At 34.1% G+C, this 18,731-nt stretch overlaps 3 protein-coding genes across 4 annotated transcripts; 1 reads left to right on the forward strand and 2 right to left on the reverse strand.

The window, feature by feature from the left end:
• Positions 1-4,964: 4,964 nt before the first annotated feature.
• On the forward strand, positions 4,965-6,884 carry LOC140958116 (probable WRKY transcription factor 53). Its single transcript, XM_073415511.1, has 3 exons — positions 4,965-5,552; positions 5,636-5,755; positions 6,029-6,884. Exons 1-3 carry the CDS (start codon positions 5,230-5,232, stop codon positions 6,567-6,569), a joined length of 984 nt encoding a protein of 327 aa, XP_073271612.1. The 5' UTR covers positions 4,965-5,229; the 3' UTR covers positions 6,570-6,884.
• Positions 6,885-10,494: 3,610 nt separating this feature from the next.
• On the reverse strand, positions 10,495-12,306 carry LOC140956610 (NADPH HC-toxin reductase 1-like). 2 transcript variants are annotated; one of them, XM_073413422.1, is made up of 5 exons: positions 12,118-12,305; positions 11,738-11,904; positions 11,428-11,640; positions 10,891-11,261; positions 10,495-10,772 (listed from the first exon to the last, which is right to left on the reverse strand). In XM_073413422.1, the coding sequence occupies exons 1-5, from the start codon at positions 12,233-12,235 to the stop codon at positions 10,631-10,633; spliced, it is 1,011 nt and encodes a 336-aa protein (XP_073269523.1). In that variant the 5' UTR covers positions 12,236-12,305; the 3' UTR covers positions 10,495-10,630. The 2 variants fall into 2 exon arrangements, with proteins under 2 accessions (XP_073269523.1, XP_073269524.1); XM_073413423.1 differs by having other exon boundaries at positions 10,677-10,772; positions 10,871-11,261; positions 12,118-12,306.
• A 1,836-nt stretch (positions 12,307-14,142) lies between these two features.
• On the reverse strand, positions 14,143-15,824 carry LOC140956740 (hydroquinone glucosyltransferase-like). Its single transcript, XM_073413607.1, has one exon. The coding sequence runs from the start codon at positions 15,775-15,777 to the stop codon at positions 14,389-14,391; it is 1,389 nt and encodes a 462-aa protein (XP_073269708.1). The 5' UTR covers positions 15,778-15,824; the 3' UTR covers positions 14,143-14,388.
• Positions 15,825-18,731: the final 2,907 nt, after the last annotated feature.

An 18,731-nucleotide genomic window follows, 5' to 3' on the forward strand; every position in this document is an offset into this window, starting at 1 on the left:
TTGGCTTGCCTCTGCCCATTGTTGCAGAGCAATCAATCAAGCTACGGCCCTTCAAACCTGCTCATTTATGTGGTGGATTTCCACATATTAATTGTATGAACAAGTTGATTAATTCTCTATGATTAAATGCTTTTTTTAGTCTATATTTCTATCATAACATTGAAAAATTATGGCGTGGCTGGTACTCCCTTTCGATGTGACATAGCCTAAGAACTGAGAAAAATGTGTTTTCATACCAAAAATTTTCGAATTTATATATTCGTTTTTACAATATATTTGATTCTTATTCGAAATCGATATGTTTCTGGAATATGAATTATGACTTTATTTGCAAATGTGTATGTCAGATCAATTACAGGTTTGTTGTTTTTATATTGTACTTTTATGTTAATATAAAATACAAAAACTTTTATTTGAATCTGAAATTATTAACTAAGATCGATGGAAGCATCCAACCAAAAAAATACGCAATGTTTGATTTTATTTTTTTTTTAAATCTCCGGGAAATTTTATTTGGGAAGAAGTTAAAATGAATTTTTGGATATTAATTTATGATAGATGATTTTTACTTGCGCCTATCGCATCATATAAAAGTTTATTTGGTATATATTAAACTAAATGATTGTATAGATCATTCAATTTCATCAATAAATCAATACAATTTCGATCTCAAAATAATCCATTTATTTTCCTATTGAATGAATTTGTCAAGTGGTGGAGTTTTCCCGAGACCCTGCTCGATGCCATTTCTTTTTTTGACTAGGTCTAAAGAATATAAACTATTATTTTTATAATTAATACAAAATTTAAGTTGAAGTTAGCATGAGTGAATTTCAAGCCCCACACGTCTAAAGGACTGAATATCGACAAAAACCTTTATTGCCTAAAGCCTTCCTGGAACTTTGAATTCTAAATAATAAATAAATTTAATCCCAAGACCATAATTTTAATTTTGACAAAAACTTGTGTGAGACGGTCTCACGGGTCGTATTTTGTGAGACGGATATCTTATTTGGGTCATCCATGAAAAAAGTATTACTTTTTATGCTAAGAGTATTACTTTTTATGCTAAGAGTATCGGTAGGGTTGACCCGTCTCAGAGATAAAGAATCGTGAGACCGTCTCACAAGAGACCTACTCTACACAATTATATTTATATTTTTCTTTTTTATTTCTTCCATCGTAGTGTATAGAATCCGTTTTTCACAATTTTCTATGGTATCATACGTATAACGTATCCTTCCACACATATTTTAAAAAATTCGAATTCCATTATTATTTTTCGTCTTCTGCGCATTAACATCCACTACAAAAAAAACGGATTAACGACGGTTTAAAACAAGCCGTCGCCATAATTTGCAACGGTTTGTTATCAAACGTCGCTATTCGCGACGACTTTTAATAAATCGTCGCGAATTTGCGATGTTTTTAAACCGTCTGTCGCTAATTTGCGACTGTTTAATAAACTGTTGCTAAATTAACGACAGTTTAATGTAAAACGTCGCTAACTTGATCTGCGACGGTAACGTAAAGCGTCACTCAATAGCGACAGTTTTGTATACCGTCGCAACATAAATAGCGACAGTTAATACAAAACTGTCGCTATTAACGACGGCTTTGTCAAAAACCGTCGCTCAATGCCTTTATATTCGACCCCACCGAGCTCATTTCTCATTACGATTTCTTGTCTCGAGTTTGTGTCATCTCCCACGACAGAGGTATCAAACTCGAAATTTCATATTTTGAATTTTATTATATCTTTGTTAAGATTACTATTTTTTTTGAATCTTATTAAATTGTTTTAAAAATTTGATATTAGATAAATAGAGGAGGTTATTTATAAAATGTGTACAAATAATTTAAAAATGGTACTTTTTATATATAAATTAATTTTTTTAAAAAAAATTAAAGAATTAGCGACGGTGTTAAGTATTTACTAACCGTCGCTAAATCTTATAATGACGACGGCGTTATCCCATCGCTAAATATTGCGACGGTTAAGCCCCGTCGCTAATTAGCGACAGTTTTATAAAAGCCGTCGCCACTTATTTAGCGACGGTAAAAAAGTGTCGCTATTTAGCGACGGGTTTTGATAACCCTTCGTAATATTTAGCGACGCTGACTTTACTGACGGTTTAAAATTCCGTCGTTAAAACCGTCGCTAATTGAGTTAGCGACGGGTTTTTCCGTCGCTAAAACGGTCGCTTGATTTTTGTTGGCGTGAAAATATTTTTATATGGGATATTCGGCCAAACATTTAAATCCAAACAAAAAACGCGAAGTTAATCGGTATTTTTTTATTTTGAATTCAGATATGTGCACGAACATCTTGTATAAAACACATCGAAAATAACATCCTCAATGTACGACAGACAAAATTGTATTTCCTCTTATTACTATTTTTAAAGTGTCAATTCATAGGAATAAATTTCATATTTACTTAAAATCTTATTTTATTTTCAGGCAAAGGATTTAGATGAATTTAAATTGAAACATGAAGGGTGTTTTCATGCTTCCAAATTTGAAGTAAGATTAAGAGAGTAGTTAATATAATGACATTTTGATTAAAATATACACAATGTGATTGAAAATGAGAGATTTGAAATTATTGAATGTATCAATAATCTACATATTTAATTGGCATACAAAGTTAATTAAAAAATAATCATACGCCAACTTTTATTAATAGTATTATTAATTAATTATTTTTTCAACTCGCTCACAAAACTCTGTACAAATTCATTGAATAGTTTTAGACATGTAAATTAATTCTACAAATAAATTAGAAAGAGACATGTGGGTTATGAGTGGTGAAGTGTAAACTGGCTAAAACTAAATATTATCTCAATTAATTGTCATTAATCTTCAAATCAATGTGGAATTTTTTGCTAATGAGATCTGCGTTATTTTTTCGTAAAAAAATTAAACGCGTATGGAAAAGTCTTCAAGGAGAAAAACACATAAATAAATATCTCCACGAATTGTTTTTAATATTGATTATTATTGGATCTAAGATGTTGGGAAATTAATAAATAAATGGGATATTGTTGTTCATAGACAGACAGGGTGATTGTCCTTTTAATATACGGTCATGGATGATTTGGAATTTCAAATTTTGTGTCGCAGTCTATTTTGAAAAACCAAAAACAAAGTGAATCTTGTTGACGATTTTTATTCGTGAATACATGTAAATCATACTTATATTTACAATAAAAAGTAATATTTTTCGTATCATAAAATTGATTAACGAGATCGTCTCACAAGAGTTTTTGTGTTTTTTGATAGAGATTTTTTTAAAAAAAATACATATGATGGAAATTATTGTAAACTGGATCGGTATTTCGAATTTTCGAGCAATCTAAATGATATCCAATTAAATTTTTTTTTTATTATCACTAGCAGATTAGATATTTCGGAATATATTTTATCTTATCTTTGGATAGAAATAATACTAAAATATGATTGGATGTAATATCGTCACTTTCTCCGTGACGATGATAAAAGTTCGTCAGCAACGTGTCGTTTTATTAATTTATTTAAAAATATTGCGAAAATAATTAGGAGTTATGACGCGGAAGCCAAGGGTTAAAAGAAAAGAATCTTTGAATGGTTCGTTATGTTGACTTTCTGAAAATTATATATATCTTTAGAATAAATTTTTTATGAGACGATATCACGAATTTTTATCTATGAGACGGATCAATCCTATTTATATTCACAATACAAAGTAATACTTTTAGCATAAAAATAATATTTTTTAATGAATGACCTAAATAAGATATTCGAACCACAAAATTGATCAATGAAATCGTTTCACAAGAGTTTTTGTGATATTTTTATTATTATAAATGACAAACAAACAAACAAAATTATATTGTGTAATACCACAAAACTAAAAACGTTAATTGATGAAGAAGGGATAAATTTATTTTTTTGATTAAATAAATTCGAATGTAGATCCTTGTTTCCACTAATTTAAAGGCATCTTCTCTTTGAAATTTTTAGGCGAAGAATTTATGTATACCTACGAGTTTCCAAGAAAATGCCCCATAATCAAGTGCAGAAACATCACTCCTTTTTCGTTTGAAACTTAATAATTTCTCTCTAATTGTCGATGGCTGTTAATCGACGCCATAATTTCTCTTATAAATCTCATAATATCCATTTAATTTCCTTGCGATGGCCTAGAAATTAGAGATAGGTTTGGTGCTGGACTATGGCCTCATATTCACGGCATCCGTAACACACTAAATCTCCAATAACCGATTTTATCTAATAATTTTTTTTTATGACGTGACACACTGGGTAAACCTCGAATCCACGTAATAGTCTGTAAATCAAGTTAGTAAGATAAATCATAGTAGATAAGTCATGCGTAACAAGCTCAAATGAGAAAGTGTTGATAAAAAAAAATCGAACTCTTGATCATTAGCCAACCATTCACATACTCCACCAACTCGAACGCTCCATTAAAAATATGATATTATCTAATATTAAAAATACAACCAATGTCATCATCTATCTATACTATATGTTACATCGAAGTAATATTATTATTGTATATGTACGTAACACGTGCAAAAGAGCTCTAGTCTGATCATATTAGCGAAACTAAATGACAAAAGAATTAATTATGTTTTGTGATTATATTTTTTTAAGTATTTGTCAATACGGTATATTATGAGATAGTTTCATATGTCTATTTCTGTTAGACGAGTCAACTTGATTTATACCTACTATGAAAGTAATATTTTTGATATACGAAATAATATTTTTTTATGAATAGATTGAAAGTAATATTTTTGATATACGAAATAATATTTTTTTTATGAATAGATCGAATTGAAAGATTCATATCATAAAATTAATATATTAGATATAAATGTTTTTGGAATAAAAAAATCTATAACGTGGTGGCGTCTTGAAGTGGTCAGCTTATCTCTGTTCTCCCACCACCATTCGCATACCATCCAAGCCACTTTTTCCACACCTTTTGTTCTTTTATAAATCCCTCCTTTCCCTCTCCTTCGTTCTAAGAGAAGCTTCCTCTTATACCTCAGAAAATCTCTCACCATCTTCACTCCCAATTTTCCCACATTTTCTTGGTAAAGAAAAAAGTATTTTCATTTTATTATTGATGTAATCTGGAATCAAACTCCCCATTTCAACTTCTCTTGATCAGAACCAGTTGAGCCCAAACACTAGTATTATTATTCTTTACTATTTGGAATGGAGAAAGTGGGAATTTGGGATCAAGAGAGTGTGATCGGTGAGCTAACTCAAGGGAGGGAATATGCAAATCAGCTGCAAAAGGAGCTTAATCCCCCTGCTACTTCAAGAGAGTCCTGTGCTTTTCTACTGCAGAGTATACTTTCTTCTTACGATAATGCTTTGACTCTGCTTGAGTACATGGCTTTACTTGGATATGGAGAACGCCCTTCGAAAATTTCTGCTTTCAGTATATTGGAGTCACCTGTTTCGTTTGAGGGTAACCACCGGAGTGAAGCATCGGACACGGATTCTAATGATCAAATCCGCGTTTCCAAGAAAAGGTATTAACCTTTATTGGGGATTTACATATGGATTAATCTTAAAATCTTTATTTTGACTCTTTTTTTTTCTTGGGCATTTACAGAAAGACACTGCCAAAATTGAGTGAACAAGTGCGGGTGTGCTCCGAGACAGGAGTTGGAAATGACGGCTATAATTGGAGGAAATATGGACAGAAAGATATTCAGGGGACTACTCATCCAAGGTGAGACATCATGTAGAGTTGGCTTAATGTTATTGTATTTAAATCCTTTTGTTTCTTGGATAATAGCTAACTGTAGAAATTCATTTTATAACACTACGTTGATTGAGATAAATTTTGGAGTGATTTTATGATCTTGATGTCTACTGGGCCATACCCAAGAACTCATTTCGATGTCTACTGAGAACTTCAGAACCTTATTTTCAGTGAAAACCGGACCATACCATGAATATTTGGTGGTGACATGACATGTAACAAAGGTGTTAAAATTTGCAGGGCATATTTTAGATGCACTCATCGCCATACACAAGGATGCCTGGCAACAAAACAAGTTCAACGAACCGATGAATACCCGGAAACCTTTGATGTAATTTACAGGGGTAAACACACCTGTAGGCAGGAGACGATGAAGCATAACTGTAATGTCGAATTCAGAAGGAAAGAAGAAGAAGAGAGCACGAAACCGGACCTTAAAGTTGAAACTCAACAGAAGTACAATGAGGAGGAGAATTTTCTTGATTTTTCTTTTCCTACTACCCCAGCTGCATGTGAGAACATGGGAATGCGATTCAGCTCGGAACCTAGGAGCTTCATTGAATCGAGCTATTCGACTCCGTTTTTGTCTCCAGCAACATCAGAGTCCTATTTCTCACTCTCTCCAAGGCAGATCAATGATTTTGGGATTGACCACTATTTACCGAGTTCAGAATCAGATTTAACTGAGATAATCCCAAACCCAACTCCATTGGCAGATTTCCCACCCGGCGACTTGGATTTCTTGATCGACTTTGTTGATTTTGACACTCCTTTTCCGTGATGCCTTTGATTGCTTCTAATAAAGTTACACAGTTTACAGCTTCGCTCTCACGCAAGATTTGGTGACAAAGATATCATTTTTTTCTGCTTCCTTATGTGATTATATTCCTTCAGTTTGTGTTGTGGAGTCTTCTCTGACTCTTGAAACCAGGAGTCACTGAGTTTTTCTTTTCTTTTTCCCTGTCTCAATGTGATTGTTTATGTCATCGTTTTAGCTGTAAGAAATTGGAATTTTGATAGTTAGATGGGGTAAGAACATGTGTCAACCCTTTCCTGTTGAGGAGCTTTGACAGTAAATAAAAACATCCTTAATTTATTCTTTTGCTACGGATCTTGTTTTGTTTATGCAACTGAATGATGCGCGCTTTGTCAGATGAACAATCCACATGTTAATTCTTGCACTTGAGGGATGCAATATTTGTTGACATTTTCTTGAACATGTTAGCAAGCAAAGGGAACAAGTTTAATTAAAACTTGCATTCCACGAATCCAAAATGCGGCATCAAAAACCACTTTAAAATATCATTAAAAAAAAAATCAGTCTATTTTTGTAATTGACGTGAAGCATTTTTTTGATATTGTAAGATGAAATAGAACAAAACAATGTTTAAATTGGATCGCTGACCTATAGAGTTATCAAAACAGATCAAGGCTCGCCCAATCTTGAAAAATAGATAGGTTAAATTCTCAATATCAAAACTCCCCAAAATGCAATCCAAGTTGCAGGACAGGCCCACTTCGCCCCGTGACGTAAATAAGCAGATTTTAACGTTTTTCAGCCAATTGTCCTATTCCACGGGGCATGCCATATCTTTTTTATTGGTGTTGTAAAACAAGACATGTCTTGTTGATAAGTTCTATAAAATTTATGTTTTCCTAAAGAAAAATTACAGTATAACAATGTTACACATCATTGTATATCATTTCGCAAACCTTCTTATTTATAGGGAGAGTAATGTTTGGGGCCATCTTATTGTCAATAAAAGGTTATCATATCGTTGTTGAAATTGTTATTATCGTCACTATTAAAATTGAGCAATTTGCATTCACGTTACCTGCATTTTATGTATTTAAAACTTACTTTCCTCCTCATGTTAAAACTTTTACACTTGATGAAGAATATAAATGTCAAATGCATGGTGGATAAACAACTTGATTTTATAGATACCGAACTCTTGTGGCCCCGAGAGAGCCAAGCCACTGAGTCCATCGCCCCTAGGTCGGACCCAACCAGATCGTCCGAGGACTATCAGGTTGCAATGTCGGGAGCATCAATTACTAGTGATCGTCCAACTAGGTCCGACCCCACCATAGATCGGCCCAAGGACAAATAGGTTGCTACGTTTGGAGCCTCTGACCATGCCGGATTGAATGGAACAGATCAACGAAATGTCCTTCCAATAACGGAATCAAATCGATCTAAGGACATCTTCAACCCTTTTCGCTCCATTATAAGGAAGAAATCTTCTCCAACCATGCTCTATTTTTCTTCTCCATTATAAGGAAGAAATCTTCTCCAACTACTATTCATACAGAGGATTGAGTAAGAGATGGAAATAATTACAAATTGACATTCTAAAAATTGCAATATAGTCTTTTAGTCCTTTTGTAGTTTTATTAAAACTTTTAGCCAATTTTTTTGTTTCGAATTTTTTTAATTATTTTTAATGTTAAATACTTTTTTGGTCCATTTTTTGTTTTTTATTTAAATTATTTAATTCTGAAAGTTTTATTTTAATTGTTTTAGTTTTCTAATGAATTAATTATAATTTACTATTTATAATAGATACCAAATGGAACTAATGAACAATTTAATGACAAATAAAAACATAACACAATTTATTACAAACACTTATTATCGATTTAATTTAAATTGATAAACATGATATTACGATCATTTTGGAGGCCGTAGCAGATTACGAGTTCTGGATATGACTTGCATACTTTGGTTTGTCAGGTTCAAACAATGACATTAATGTGTAGTCAAAATCTCATCTCTTTGTTAATTTGGACAATGGGGTAGCTCCCACCGTAACTATGTCATACAAGAAAAAGAATACACCATAGGATACTACTTAGCAGATGTTATATATCCAAAGTGGGCCACTCTAGTGCAAAAAATTCACAATCCACAAGTTCCAAAGAAGAAATATTTTGCAGCACCACAAGAAAGTTGCAGAAAAGATGTTGAACGAGCATTTGAAGTATTACAATTAAAGTGAGCGATAATCACTGGACCTGCACGAGTTTGGAGCAAACAAAAATGTTGCATGATATAATGACAACATGCATTATAATGCATAATATGATTATTGAAGATGAAAGAGAATGGAATGTGATAGTCACATATTATCGTGAGGCACCCATCCCAAATGTTGAAATGGCAAGTGATAAGCATACCCGATTTCAAGAGTTTCTTGCACGCCATAGTAAAATAAAAGATAAATCGACTCACTATGCACTCCGAGATGCTCTTATTGACCATTTGTGGGAGGAGTACAATAATTCAGAAAATTAGTAATTTTAATGGTCAATTTGTGTGTTGTTCTTTAAATCATGTGTCGTTTATGTTTGTCTTGATTTATATTTTATTTTTGTATGATGAATGTTGTCTCTTGTTTGCAATTTGATGACAAAATAAATGTATTGTTTTAAATACATCGAGTCGAATATGCATGTAATTGTGTTATGTTTAGTGAATTAATTAAGTTTAGTAAATAATACATAATGAAATTAATTAATTATATATGTATGTATGTGTATTTGAAAATGAAATAAATTAAAGAAATAGAGTATTTGGTAATATTTGGAGGATATGAGTTGAAAATGAAATAAATTAAATAAATAGAGTATTTGGTAATATTTAAAATATATGAGTTAAAAATGAAATAAATTAAAGAAATAGAGTATTTGGTAATATTTAGAAGATATGAGTTGGAGAAAGTTTTTGAAAATAATAATCAAAGATAGATGATAAAAACTAGAGGATATGAGTTGGAGAGAACCTAAGAGTCTGTGTCATTGAACCCCTTACTCACTTTTAGCATGGAGGATCGTTATGAGGATTTGGTGTTATTGGGAGATATATGTTCGCTCGATAGCGACGAGGCAAGCGCCCCATCCGAGAGAATACCATGAGGAAAATGACTTGCCTTCCAACCTTGCACCCGGCCTCCAAAGTCAACCCTCCCCGGGCGACCTCTCAACTTAATGACAAAGTAACTACTCCGTCGGTAGATGGAGTATCCCATAAATCAAGGATTTTACTCGGATTTGGGGGATACATTCAGGGTGGGCATTTACACTCAAAATTGACCATAACTGGTATTCTTTCTACGATATAAATATGAGGTTTGATTTACAACTAAGAGAATCTTCTTCGATATTCGCTAAATACACTTGTCATTTTCCCCATATTCGACTTGAACGTTGGATGGAATACACCGGAGTACTTCTCCAGCCCCTTCTCTCATGTTCTTCATCTGTTTTCAGGCAAGCAGCATCAAACATTTCTCAGTGTTGACCCGGAAGTATCAACTCATGCATCTTTTCGAGGTATCACCTTGATTGCTTTTAAACATGCATGCTATTCATACATTAAATAATATACACAATAAAAATTATTTTTATTCACATCAGTCTTCAACAAATTCAGTATTACTATGATGATAATTGATTTTCAAGAGGAAATTCGATGCTACCCATATATCAGAGTCCTACTTTGGACATGCAGTTGGATATTGAGGCCAGCCACGAATTTCCCTTTTTTAATTCATCAAGTTAACGAGATAACTCTACTATTCGCCACAAGGACCTGAAAAATTTAATGGATATGATGCGTAGTGTGTGTGAAGATGCAAGAGGGGGCAGTGGAAAAGGACAAAGACAGTACATCAAAGCATAACGGAAGGCGTCGAAGAACGTGCATTATAAGATCTCCCGTTAATTTATCACCAGTTGCTCAAGAAAATACAAGATTACCGAGTAAACAAATAGCAACAGATGAGCCTATTTCAAAGTGGGTAATTTTGAACAAACTAGCTAGATCCTAGTTGAATAAATTTATAGCCCAAGGTCTGCTTTTCTCTTTGCGTAGCTGAGGCTATCATCCAAAACCATTTTCCAATCAAATTTATACTCGAAACCTCCTTCCGTAAGCAGCGTAGAAACGCACTTGGTTTCTCTTTTCAGGCATTCAAATCGCCTGAAAACAGAACAAATTACAAATTTTAGTCGATGATTAGCGTCGCAGAAATAACCTTAACCTGCTTGAAAACAAGAACTATAATCAAAGCCTAGTACTTAGAAACGTAAAAACTTACTCTTTCTTGATGCTAAATTCTGGATACTTGCTCCGGTAGTAGCTGGCGATTTCAGCTATGGAAACATATCCGTTGAAGCATAAAAATCGACCACTGATAGAGTCCTCTTTCATGCAGAAAATGTGGGCATTAGACACGTCCTCAACGTGAACAATTGGGACTCTTGCAAGCAGCTCTTCCAAGAATTTCAGGGAGTTGTACGCAGATTCATCATTTGTCAGCGGCGCCAAAATTGACTGTAAGCTTCCGGGCGTGCTTGGCATTAGAGTTTCGCCACCCACAAGGCCACAGGCCAGTGTTACCACCTCTATCTTGCCATTGCCAGATCTCAAAATTTCCTTCTCAGCCAATGTCTTTGACAGGGTGTATTCCTACAGAAGTTCTCGGTTATATTTTTCCTGGCTAGAACACGTTCACTCTAACGTCAAATCGTTCACCCTAAAAAACTTCAAGTGTTTACGTAAAATTTTTAAGAATACGTACAATTAACCACTCGAGTACTCAAAAAAAACATAATCTGAGAAGTCGGTCATCTACCTGAAGAACAATATTGCTGTAAGGGCGAGAGAAATCGAGAGGCGTCCAACAAGTTTCGTCCATGACTTCTTTGTATCCACTCCCATCTTCCTTCAGTGGCGAAGCAGCAACCACGGAGGCAGTGTAGACAAGCCTCCTCACTGTTCCTGATCTGATGCAAATACTTGCAATGCTCCTGGCTGAATCAACAGTGGCATCCACCATATTGTCGTGCTGTTTTATTGTCGAAATCAATCTTAAATCTCTTGAACAAAATGGAATGTTAGAACAAAAATAGAAAACTGCATTTACTTTATTAAAAAGAGAAAACCTTGAATCCCGGGGAGTGGAGCAATGGCGTTGCAGCATGGAAAACAAACTCACAACCTTGGATTGCTTCTTCAAATTCCTCAGGTTTATAAATATCGGCTTCAAACAGCTTCAATCTTGTGTCTGCCCCGTGAAAGCTCTTCAAGATGTCTATCTTTGGATGATCATCTGTTAATCAAATCCATTCGTAACATTAGAACCAACAAAAATGTTAAAAAAAGATATATATAGACAATATTTACAAGGATATACATATAGAGTGTGCGCTCGTGTCTCCCCGGAAATCAAGAATTCCAACAGCCTCACATGAATCTGATCTCTACCCAAAATCAACAATAAAAAGTTGTAAAAAGAAACAGTATAGTAGCAATTCGCACACACCTAGTTTCCTTAGTGTTGAATGTACAGTATACCCTTCATCGAGTAGTTTCTTTACCAACGAAGAAGCGATATAACCCGAGCCTCCGGTCACACAAACCACACAACCACCCTTGTCCATTATTTCTTGGTTAATTTTCGGTGCTTGCAATTGTGCCACACATTTGTATATCCAAAGTGAGACACGGATAAGATATAGTTCCTCTTTAAAATAATAAAATATTCAGAAAATAAATAGACTAATATGTTAGTATCAAGTGCCACGCAATTGATAATCGCAAAATTTGAGGCCTACAACTAATGCTGCCTGAGTTATCGCCCCAAAGCCAGATTGGATTTGAACCACTACCGAAAATTAAACAAATCCGTTTATTGGAGTTCGGACCGGGGATTCTGGTCATCATGGCCTGTCTAATAACCGACCGATCCAGTAACGGAAGGAAAAGGATCCACCCGAGTTCTGCAATGGCTTTATAAAACTGGTCGGTTTTTGCAATACTTTTAAAAAGAGTACCCTCGTCTGCTTGCAATGTTTCATGGATTCATTTTTTTAAATTTTTTCTACTTTGAAAGACGTTTTATATTGTGTAAATTTTTTTTTATTGAATTAGCAATATCATTTTACGTAAATTGCTGCCAACGCAATTCGGCCCAAACCGAACATAATTTAATTGGTCAAACGTCTAAGCATCTAACCGGGTCTGGCCCATTTTTCCAAATTAATAGACAATTAAACAACACGTACGAAAGAATGATAACTCACCCATTACTCGAATAATTTTTATATCTAACTAGAACTAAAATCAGTTAAAATTAATTCTAAAAAAATTATAATAAAGGAAGAAACACGTTTTTACATGGTAAACAACAAAAACAAACATTTTTATTTATTGAAAATGTGCACTGTTTGGATATTTTATAACTAGTCCTCGGATGCATACCTCCCTTGACAATTGATATATCATAATATATCTTCGAGATTTGTATATTGTTGGGTGCAATAATTGTTTCTACTTGATAGAGCGATCAAATCGTGGTGCTTAAACTGTTGTCCGATTTAAAAGATTTGAGTTGCATCATTACTACCAGCTATAACTTTTGGTAAGACGGAAAGCGTTCGGTCCTACAATTAATATCAGAGCCAAGGTCACGAGTTCGATTCTCATTTATTGCAATGAGTGCAATTATTGAGTAGAAGATTGTTGGGTGCAATAATTGTCTCTGCTTAGTAGTTAGTATAGCGATCGATCGGCAGTGCTTGGGTTGCTGTGCGATTTAAAAGATTTGAGTTGCACCATTACCACGAGCTATAACTTTTGGTATAGCGACAATCATTCGGTGCTACGTATATTTAAATACAATGTGTATAAAACAAAACTGATTATATTATATCAATGCTAGAGTAAATGGTATTATTGGGAAAATTATGAGCTTAAGACACCACATAAAAATAAAATATGTAACTTGTCCCCACTTTCTTGAAATCTTAAACATCATAATCTGGTGATGTATAGCATTCACTGAGAATTTTTTAAGAAAGAATACGTACGTTTTTATGGAGCTTGTGGATTAAAGTGTATGCGATTCTTGCATTAATATATATCGGAGTTCTCTTCTAGCCATAGAAGACAATATCACTAGAAGAAACTACGTTCTTTATCTATTAACATCTGAGATTTGCAATATAGAAATAGAATCTCCTTCTAAGTTGAAAAAATTCAGGAATTTCATCGATCCATTTAAAAAACTCCACTAAAAAATTCTCAAATAAATTATCGTTTTGCGTCTCAAATCAACTCATTAATTATTAATAGACAATACAATTCTCTCTCTCGAAATTTTTTTCTTATTATCGTTTTCATCTCTCAATATTGTCATCTAAGGTCATCTTCAACTTATATTCTTCTAATTTTTTTTGTACTCTAAATGTGCATTGATCTTCTATATTTAAAAGATCACTATCCAAAATAGAGACTGCAAATGGAGATAGGTTAGAGGAGTTTCCCTCCTCTTGGATAGAGGAATCAGAGGAGATGCCCCTAAAAATAATCGATATTGATGCATCCTCTGTTTCGGAGGATGACAATAGAAAATGGTTGGAGCTAGGAGAAGCATTGGAGGTGGCTAAACACTTTATTTACAATAGACACAAGCTTGTTCAACAATAGTCTAAATTCTTAACAACCGAGGACCTAAATTGAATCATGAGCCACGAGTTCCAAACCATTTGCCAAACATCAAACACACAAGGTAGTCTATCTCCCCTTGAAACAACTATCTAGCAGCTACGTCACCCTTCCATTTCTTAGCCAAATCATCCAAGCCCGCCGAAGAACTTAGAGCTCTGGCTGCTTCCTCTTTAAGCGCCCGCATTCGACTCCGAATCCCTTCCCCTTCTTCCCCTTCCATCAAACCTTTTACCACATCACAAACTTCAACCCTTCCCACCAACCCATTTTCACCAGCTTTGGGCCTCAACGCCACTTTGACACCCTCATGCAGCAATACGGCGTTCATTTTCTGCTCTGCGTGCAGAGGCCACGCGATCAACGGTACCCCACTAACCACACTCTCAAGTGTCGAGTTCCATCCACAGTGAGATAAAAACGCGCAGGTGGAACCGTGGGCTAAGATCTGTCCCTGCGGCGCCCACAGAGGCACGACTAGGCCACGGTTCTTGGTCCTGTCTATAAACTTCTCCGGCAGATACGATAAAGGATCGTCAAGACCAGAGGGAGATTTGTCACTTGGGCATCTGATAACCCACAAGAATCTTTGATTGCTCATCTCTAAACCCAATGCAAGTTCGGTTATTTGAGCATGAGACAAAGTCCCACCGCTCCCGAAAGAAACAAACAGCACAGAACAGTTTGGCTGTTCATCCAACCAATTTGAACATACAGATGAATTCTGAACTCCAGAACTTGAACCCATTTGAATCAATGGGCCAATTGCGTGAATATCTGGCTTACCCTTTTCTTTTTTCTCTAAATCTTGAAATGCACCAGGTTCCATTTGTTTAAAGCTGTTCACTATAACCCCTACAGGCGCCGTTCTGAACTTATCTGCTAGATGCAAGATCCATTTATAGGCGTCATTTTTCCTGTCTTGAGCCGGATCAAAAAGATCTCTTCCATGTATCGGGATGCAGCCTGGAATCTGCAACTTCTCCGGCAGATCCCGATACTCACACGACACCGTTTTATCTAACTTGGGCAGGTTAAAGAAAATAGACAAAGTCATGGCTGAAGATGGGAAGAAAAGGTAGGGCGGAATCTTGAATTCACTAGCAACATCAAATGTATCAACCGCAAACATGTCAGCAACAAACGCGGCAAATTTGTTGCTCCCATTCAAAGACCCAACCGCATCGCGAATCAACGGCAGGGAGCGAGTGATCGTCAGTGCCATACGGGTCTCGGATTTGATAATTCCAGGATAATCATCGAAGGTAACTGGCGGGAGGATGATGAAGTGTAAGGCGGGAGGGAGGGTGAAAAGGAAGGATCTCTGAGCATCGGAGAGGGGCCCGTTGTTAGGTAGGAAGAACGTTGTGGAGTAGTTGTGGCGGTGGAGTAGTTTTTTTGCGAATTCTACCAATGGAATCAAGTGGCCCATGCCTGGAGTTGGAACAATTGCGATGCGCACGGCTGAGTTCTCCATGGTAGCGGGTGTGTTTTTGGAAGGATGATTTGTGAAAAAGACGGAGAGTATGTCTTCATATATATAATAATTCGGTGGGGACATACTGAAGTGGCCCACTTAACAAAACAAGTGGTTTTTGGGTGTACTCCAAATGTAATTTAATTCTATTTTAGGAATTAATTTAGCACAGATTTTTAAATGGTCGCTGCATTTTGCATTCGTTCACTTTTTCTGAAGCATTCCAGGGACGGTCAAGTCACCCATTGTTTTCGTTTATTTATTTGTGTAACATTTTATTTTATATAAATTATAAATTGAACTTGTGACCATTTTATATTTGACAATAAAAATCGCATTATTTTAATTTTACTATCAGTTTCTCCATGTATCTATCTATCTAGCTATCTATCGTGAATATTCTCGTGAGAACTTAAATTTTGATATTTTAAATTAGCAAAAACTTGTGTGAGACGGTCTCACGAGTCGTATTCTGTGATACGGATATTTTATTTTGCTCTTTTAAAAATCATCAAATATATTTTATTCCGTGTTTTGTTTTCGGAAAGTAGCGAAGTGATAATTGAATTACCTACTCAACTCAATTCTTTCTAGAAACAACAATTGGAATTTGGACATATGTGGTGGCGGCGGCATGGGTGCTTTGGTCTTGCAATTGCAAAACGTGCATTCCTTTCGATGGGTACGATTTTTTTGTTTTTCTAGAAGACAAATCATTGGGAGTATTTAAAATTGTTCACTCCCTTTTTACGTAATAATAAATAATTACTCATTTCAACAACCATTGGTGTTCGCTCAGCTGTAATTTTTACACACAAAAACAATAGGACAAACAAAAAATTGAAAATTCCGAACCAACACCTTGAAAAATCCCGATGATCCGATAGGAAATGGATCAGAAAACTAATATCCAACCTATCGGATTTCCCACCCAATCCGATTGTTTAAATAATTTTCTAATATTTTTAAAGTATTATGATATTATTAAAATATTGAGTTGGAAGATTGTAATTTAAAATAAAATAAAATTAGATCGAACTCTATATAGAAATCGACTAACATATTTAAAAAGGGTTAGTCCATAGATGATGATTTGAGGATTTAGATTAAATGACTGTAACAATTTTAAATATTAAAAAGTCTTTTAGTTTTAATTCTTAAAATCTAATTTCTAACCAAACACTAATTTTTTAAGACACTTTTAGTGTCTTTAAACCATGAGCTTCTTTAACAAAACTAGCTAATAATCCAAGTCATACATTGAAATTCCCTTGTTATTTTTTTTTACTCAAAAATTATTTATGTGATAAAACTTTTAGATGATGATAGTGTAGTTTAATTAAAGCCTTCAATTTCATTTGTTTTTCCTAAGTTTTATTTATACTTGATTTACCCTTTCAACGATGGGAAATTGGCACAAAGGCCAATTCAAATTAGAAACGCAACTCAAGAGTCTAGAAGTATTTGTTTTGGCACAATTACCAGCCCCCAACTACCCTAATCGATTCGCATCCTAAAAATCATTTAAAATTTTATATATATATATACATATATATATATAAATATATACATATATATATGTATACATATATATATGTGTATGTATATATGTATAACAAGTCCTATGTCTGATTTAACAAGTTAGGCGCCAACACATAATGAACCGGTGGATACATACAAAATCTCATCCATCTATATATATCACCAACGCCACTGTTTGGTGTAGATTTCTTGAAGTTTCAATTATAAGCTAAAAAGAATATTTAATTTAATTAAAGGAATTAAATGGGTAAGATTTATTTATTTATTTAATATTTAATAAATGGAGGAGATAAACTCGGAAATCATATTTGGCTTTCACGATAAAATTGAACATGTTTCATAATTGTAGAGAATTTGGATAAAGTGAATTCATCATAACCGCAATGCGGGAGAGTTTACAATCTTAGCTTGAAAATGGCAGCATCTCCTAACTTGTATTTATACTAAAATGGAGTTGACTAAAAAGTGGTAAATGACTTGGCAAAAACGTGTTTCTACAAAAGCCACATCTAATAATATGTCTGGACACAACTAGTGGCGGAGCCAGAAATATGGCTCTGCCCGAACTAGAATTTTAAACTCTAGAATTTTTTACTATTTTAAATTTATCTACTTGAACTAATATCATAGTATTCAAAAATCATACAAAATTTACATATAAATTTTTCAAAAAAAAAAAGCCCGGGTATTTGTACATGTGACTCCGCCACGGCAACTCCTTGTTCTCCTCAAATAGTAGGAGTAGGACATAATTACATAAAACGAGGTCAAAATTGGTGGACAAGGTGAAACCGGACGAGTTGTTTGTTTGCTTTTAGTTTGGGTAAAGGTTTTGTTATAATCAAGTTTTTAACTTGATCCAAAGCTTTAAAATCATCCATTCTGTTTAAATATTATCCACTATAATATATTATATTATGTAACGTTTACATTACTTGATAGTATAAATTAAATATTGTACACAAGATGTTTGCCATCATCATTTGCAGGCTTATATTATCTTGCTCAGATATCGATGTGGTGAGGTAATGTGAACGATGATGCACAGATTTTTGTTTTATCCAACGTTGATTCAATCATACAAATAATTAAGGTTATAAATATTATCTATACATATTAATTTACATTTATATATCTTTTATTATGAAAGATATATTTTTCCAGTGTGTTATTCCATCAAATCAAAACATTTTATGAATTAAATTGATATAATATGTGCTGCTTATGGAAGTTTTATTGAAAGCATTAACAATTATACAGGTATTGATAATAGTTTCATAAAAGAATTATCAAAACACAAATTGAACCCGTTTTCATCTTAATGAGAAATTAACAAATATATCTAAAAAGCAATTTTCTGGTTTTATTCAAAGGTTTCAACATAATACCCAACAGAATTCTATCATTGATAC

This window comes from Primulina huaijiensis, chromosome 14 (assembly GCF_012295235.1).
Source record: "Primulina huaijiensis isolate GDHJ02 chromosome 14, ASM1229523v2, whole genome shotgun sequence".
NCBI classification, from domain to species: Eukaryota; Viridiplantae; Streptophyta; class Magnoliopsida; order Lamiales; family Gesneriaceae; genus Primulina; species Primulina huaijiensis.